The sequence below is a fragment of the Dermacentor silvarum genome, chromosome 10, assembly GCF_013339745.2.
Source record: "Dermacentor silvarum isolate Dsil-2018 chromosome 10, BIME_Dsil_1.4, whole genome shotgun sequence".
Taxonomy (NCBI): Eukaryota; Metazoa; Arthropoda; class Arachnida; order Ixodida; family Ixodidae; genus Dermacentor; species Dermacentor silvarum.
This window is the reverse complement of record NC_051163.1, coordinates 78,357,752-78,364,317: the sequence shown is the minus strand read 5'-3', so window position 1 is coordinate 78,364,317 and position 6,566 is coordinate 78,357,752. Positions and strand designations below refer to the sequence as shown.

The 6,566-nt window shown below is 51.5% G+C and overlaps 1 protein-coding gene across 1 annotated transcript in view; it reads left to right on the top strand.

Annotated features, from left to right (window-relative positions):
• The first annotated feature begins 494 nt into the window (after positions 1-494).
• The window catches only part of LOC119431653 (solute carrier family 2, facilitated glucose transporter member 12-like), a 35,620-nt gene continuing 29,548 nt past the window's right edge, over positions 495-6,566 (top strand). Inside the window, exon 1 of the mRNA XM_037699130.2 lies at positions 495-529. Coding sequence (XP_037555058.1) covers positions 495-529 — 35 coding nt within the window. The remainder of the gene's footprint in view (positions 530-6,566) is intronic.

Sequence of the window (6,566 nt, the reverse complement as noted above, 5' to 3'; positions counted from 1 at the left end):
GCCGACGTTGGGACCCTCGGCGTCTCTTTGCACCCAGAAACTTCACAATCTGGACTTGTGGCCATTCCGATGACGTAGGAGTACGCGTTGATAAATCTATACTCCAAGGCATAGGCGACAAGTGAGAGTTATCTCATCTTTCTATTCCCTCTTTCCCGTTCCCCAGAGTAGGGTAGCCAACCAGACGCATTTTTGGTTAACATCCCTGCCTTCTCTTTCTCTCCTCCTCCTCCTACCTCCCGTTGTGCTAAGCGATGTGTAAGGCGGAGCTTTAGATCAGGATCCAGGGAACAAAGGCGTTGGCTTTTAGATTCTGTCTAATTTCACTGGGTTAACGTAAGCTCGCGAGCAAGCGCACGGAGCTTTTCCGCTGCCTCTGTTTTGGACATAGGCATAGCGACGCAATCGTCACTGTCATCGGAAGATTGAGCGGCTGAGTCTGCTTGCTCGTCAAGGATACTGCAGTGACTTGGCAGCCATTGAAATACGACGCCATGGCCTTTGTCAACTGCCCGATGGTAAGCCTCTCGTGCGTGCGCGACACGTCATTCGTGGGGTCCACGGCGTAATGCAGATAGCAAACGCTGAAGGTGGCTGCCTTAGAATCACATAAGATGGACTATTCTTGAGGCGTTTCCTGACTGATCAAATGAAGTGCTGCAATTTCGACAGCCGTCGTTGATTTCAAGTGCAAAATGCATCAAAATTTTACAGCGAAGCTGTTAAGGGTTCATTCTTCGATGGTCGCGTCCGGCAAGAAAACACTCTCATTGGCCGTATGCAGTTTGTGCGAGTGAAAGCGCGCGAGGGCGAGGGACACGCGCTTTTACGGGCAGCGAATGCATGGCGGTGAGCAAACGCGACTTACTACTACTGGTGTTTGTTATACATAAGGAACAGACGCTTAATTCTGCAGCCCACCAGGGAGCACGGCGCAGCGTCGTAGGGGAGAGGGGGGAGTAGCAGGTAAAGAAAAAAAGTTGTCGCAGTTTCACCCGAAAGGCGAAGCATCAATTGCGATAGCAAATTTGTAGAGAGCTATACGGAGTAATGATAGTAGCTTCATCAGCTGTATAAACTTGGACATGCAGCAGCACCGGCAACACGCAGAACTGTTGTCGACGCCGTCGGCATTATGCCCGCGTTCGCAGAAAACGCGTGCGGCGTTGGTGACTGTTGCCGGGGCCTCTGGGGGCGGCTCGGTTTTCGACGACATCAGAACGGGACACTGATGATGATAAGTGGTTCTTCAGGGAAAGGGAAAGGTTCGTCGAGTTGCGTCGGAAGTCTGTACCACCTTCTCGCCTCACAACGTTTGTACATAAATACGCACTTGGTGCCGCACCTAAACGTCGCCTCCCTTCCCTCCCCCCCCCCCCCCCCCCCACCGCCTTTCGCGCGGCGGAAGAAGGCGCGTTAGCGCTACATATATGGTGATTGTAAAGGAGGAAAGAGACGCCTACTTCTGCAGCCCTTCAGGGAGCACGGCGCAGAACGCGCGTTTGCTGTCCGACGTGCGTTCGCTCCCCGTGAAAGCGCGCGTCCCTCGCGCCCTTTCACTCGCGCATACAGCGTCCGGAGCGCGGCGACGATTTCATCCTCGCTCCTTCTCCGGCTCCGCATCGGCTGCAGCTGGACGGCAGCACGTAGCTACCGACTGGGACGAGCGACGTCCCCGACCTGCAGCTCCTGCGGGGAGCCGGAGACGATCGAACATCTCCTGCTGGCCTGCCCGGCGTACCTCCAGCAGCGGGGCCCACTCCTGCAGGAGTTCCGCCGCCTGGGCCTCCGCTCTGGCAAGGAGGAAGATCTCCTCTTCCCCGGCCGACACCACCTTTCTGCACTTCGAGGCGTCGTGGAGTTCCTTGACTCGTCAGGGCTCTCCGCACGCCTCTAAGGACATTTCTACAAGCGGGAAGGCCTCACGGCCTCCCACCCCACCCCGGGCCTGACCGGCCTGGCACAACACCCCTGCAGACTCTGCAGCACACCAAGGCCTTCCATCTCGGCCTGATACGTGCCGCCTATGCCTGCCGGTTTTGCTTCGCCCAGCCATGGCGACTCCACTCTATCCCTTCTTTCGCTCCCACTTACCCCTCCCCGTTGGCGCTGAGCCGTGCTCCCTCAAGGGCTGCAGAAGATAGCGCCAACCTTTCCCCTTCCCTCAAGAACCACTTATCATCATCGACGATTTCATCGCCGTTGACGTCATACGGAACCTCACGGCGACGGCGACGGCGATGGCAACGGCGACGGCGACGGCGACGCCGACGGCAGAAATCTGCTTTGGAGTGTCCATATAATTGCTATCGCAATAAAAGAGAAGAGAGATAGTTCAGGGGGCTCGTCCGCACATGGGTAGGCTAGGGAGCCTATACATGCAAGCGCCGTTTTAAAACGGGGTTGCATGTAGGCTCCCTAGGGTAGGCAGCAGAGGTGGCAGGGACCGGTAAGGGCAGGTACGCTCAGCGGTATGCTGCTATCCCACTCGCCTCCACGAACTCCACGAGGCTGTATAGTGCGGGGAGATGGTAAACGCGACTTCCCAGTGGAAGGGGAGCGGGGGGTGAGGAGGGCATCGAGGCACCCTAGATAGAATGTCCGTGTGCGTGCCCGCTCTCCCACTGCGGCGCATGCGCGCAGCCCCACCAGCGTCTGCCGCCTGTGCCGCGGACTCTCTCTGGGCTCTCGCCCCCCCTCTCCCCTAACAGTTTCGACGATGGCGTGTAGCCGTTCCGTCACGTAGCCAGCGTTTTGACAGCGGTTGTGTGCGGTCACACAAACAACGCGCACAACTGCTGTTGACGGCGGTGGCGTTTTGCCCGCGTTCGCACCGAACGCGCGCGCGGCGTTGGTGACGTGTTGATGAAGAACGTGCCAACCTTTGCCGTACAACCTATGGCGGTGTACCGTAACGACCATAAGGCCATGGTCCCTGTGGTAACTAAATAAATGAAAACCACCGGATCATATATATTTATGATTATTTAATAGTTCCCACCATAGTACAGCTTCGCTGGTCTTCCATCTCCACCACAGTGGAAGGGCTGACAGTTTTATTGCAATACCAGTTATATGGACACTCCAAAGCGGATTTCTGCCGTCGGCGTCATCGTCGCCGTCGCCATGAGGTTCCATTCGACGTCAACGGCGATGAAATCATCGCCGCGCTCCGGACGCTGTATGTGGGAGTAAAAGGGCGCGAGGGACGCGCCCTTTCACGGGGAGCGAACGCACGTCGTAGAGCAAACGCGCGTTCTACGCCGTGTGTGTAAGTGGTTCGTGTAAAGGGAAAGGTTGCCGCTATCTTCTGCAGCCCTTGAGGGTTCACCTGAAGGGCTGCAGAATTAAGCGTCTCTTTCCTCCTTTACACGCAAACGCGACTTTTTCCGTCGTGCGAGAGGCCGGGGGGGGGGGGGGGGGACGGGAGGGAGGGGAGGCGACGTTTAGCTGCGGCACCAAATGCGTATTTATATAAAAAAGTTGTCGCAGTTTCACCCGAAAGGCGAAGCATGAATTGCGATAGCAAATTTGTAGAGAGCTATACGGAGTAATGATAGTAGCTTTATCAGCTGTACAAACTTGGACATGTAGCAGCACCGGCAACACGCAGAACTGTTGTCGACACCGTCGGCGTTTTGCCCGCGTTCGCCCAAAACGCGTGCTGCGTTTGGCCTCTGGGGGCGGCTCGGAGGTTTTCGACCACATCGGAACGAGACACTCGTCGAGCTGCGTCGGAAGTCTTTACCACCTTCTCGCCTTACAACGTTTTTATATAAATACGCACTTGGTGCCGCAGCTAAACGTTGCCTCCCTTCCCTCCCCCCCCCCCCCCCCCACGGCCTTTTGCGCGTCGGAAGAAGGCGCGTTTGCTCTACATATCATCATCATCATCATCAGCCTATATTTATGTCCACTGCAGGACGAAGGCCTCTCCCTGCGATCTCCAATTACCCCTGTCTTGCGCTAGCGTATTCCAACTTGCGCCTGCGAATTTCCTAACCTCATCATCCCACCTGACTTTCTGCCGTCCTCGACTGCGCTTCCCTTCTCTTGGTATCCATTCTGTAACCCTAATGGTCCACCGATTATCCATCCTACGCATTACATGGCCTGCCCAGCTCCATTTCTTCCGCTTAATGTCAACTAGAATATCGTCTACCCCCGTTTGTTCTCTGATCCACACCGCTCTCTTCCTGTCTCTTAACGTTACTCCTAAGATTTTTCGTTCCATTGCTCTTTGTGCGGTCCTTAACTTGTTCTCGAGCTTCTTTGTTAACCTCCAAGTTTCTGCCCCATATGTTAGCACCGGTAGAATGCAATGATTGTACACTTTTCTTTTCAACGACAGTGGTAAGCTCCCAGTCAGGATTTGGCAATGCCTGCCGTATGCACTCCAACCTAATTTTATTCTTCTGTAAATTTCTTTCTCATGATCAGGGTCCCCTGTGAGTAATTGACCTAGATAAACATATTCCTTTACAGATTCTAGAGGCTGACTGGCGATCCTGAATTCTTGTTCCCTTGCCAGGCTATTGAACATTATCTTTGTCTTCTGCATATTCATCTTCAACCCAATTCTTGCACTTTATCGATGAAGGTCCTCAATCATTTGTTGTAATTCCTCTCCCTTGTTGCTCAATAGGACAATGTCATCTGCAAACCGAAGGTTGCTGAGATATTCGCCATCGATCCTCACTCCTAATCCTTCCCATTCTAAGAGCTTGAATACTTCTTCTAAGCATGCAGTGAATAGCATTGGAGAGATTGTGTCTCCTTGCCTGACCCCTTTCTTGATAGGTATCTTTCTACTTTTCTTGTGGAGAACCAAGGTAGCTGTGGAATCCTTGTAGATATTTGCCAAGATATTCACGTATGCCTCCTCCACTCCTTGATTACGCAATGCCTCTATGACTGCTGATATCTCTACTGAATCGAATGCCTTTTCATAATCTATGAAAGCCATATAGAGAGGTTGATTTGAGGTTGAAAGCCATATAGAGAGATTTCTCGATTACCTGATTGATGGCATGGATATGGTCCATCGTAGAATATCCCTTCCTGAAGCCAGCCTGTTCTCTTGGTTGACTGAAGTCAAGTGTTGCCCTGATTCTATTGGAGATTATCTTGGTGAATATTTTATACAATACTGAAAGCAAGCTAATGGGTCTGTAATTCTTCAATTCTTTAACGTCTCCCTTCTTATGGATAAGTATAATGTTGGCGTTCTTCCAGCTCTCTGGTACACTTGAAGTTGTGAGGCATTGCGTATAAAGGGCCGCAAGCTTTTCAAGCATGATATCTCCTCCATCTTTGATTAAATCTACTGTTATTCCATCTTCTCCAGGCGCTTTTCCCCTGGTCATGTCTTTCAAGGCCCTTCTAACTTCATCGCTAGTTATAGAAGGAGCTTCTGTATCCGGTTCATCAATATTTCGAATGGAAGAAGCTTGGCTGTTTTGGCTACTGTACAGGTCAGTATAGAATTCTTCTGCTGCTTTTACTATGTCATCGAAATTGCTGATGATATTACCATGCTTATCTTTCAGTGCATACATCTTGCCTTGTCCTATGCCTAGTTTTCTTCTTACTGATTTCACGCTGCGTCCATATTTTACGGCTTCTTCAATTTTTCCCACGTTATAATTTCGAATATCCCTTACTTTCTTCTTGTTGATTAGTTTTGACAGTTCAGCCAATTCTATCTGATCTCTTGAGTTGGACACTTTCATGTTTTGTCGTTTCTTTATTAGGTCCTTTGTTTCTTGGGAGAGCTTCCCTACAGGTTGCTTTGGTGCCTTACCTCCCACTTCAATTGCTGCTTCTGAGATCAGCCTAGTTACGGTTTCATTCATTAGATCTATGTTATCTTCATCTTCCTGTTCTAAAGCTGCATATTTGTTTGCGAGCACCAGCCTGAATTGGTCTGCTTTTATCCTTACTGCCTCTAGTCATGATGATGAAGAAATAGAACAGTTTTATGAAGATGTTGAACTAGCAATGAGAAAGGTGCAAACTCAGTATACTTTAGTCATGGGCGACTTCAATGCAAAAGTGGGGAAAAAGCAGGTTGGTGAGCAAGCCATTGGCAACTACGGAATCGATTCTAGGAATGCAAGAGGCGAGATGTTAGTAGAATTCGCGGAAAGGAATAGGCTCCGAATAATGAATACCTTCTTCAGGAAGCGCAGCAACAGGAAGTGGACCTGGAAAAGCTCTACATATATGGTGATTGTAAAGGAGGAAAGCGACGCCTACTTCTGCAGCCCTTAAGGGAGCACGGCGCAGAACGCGCGTTTGTTCTCCGCCGTGGGTTCACTCCCCGTGAAAGCGCGCGTCCCTCGCGCCATTTCACTCGCACATACAGCGTTCGGCGCACGGAGATGATTTTATCTCCATTGACGTCATACGGAACCTCACGGTGACGGCGACGGCGCCGGCGACGACGACGGCGACGCCGACAGCAGAAATCTGTTTGGAGTGTCCGTATAATTGCTATCGCAATAAAACGTTGCGAGGCGAGAAGGTGGGTAAGATTTCCGACGCAGCTCGACGAGTGTCCCATT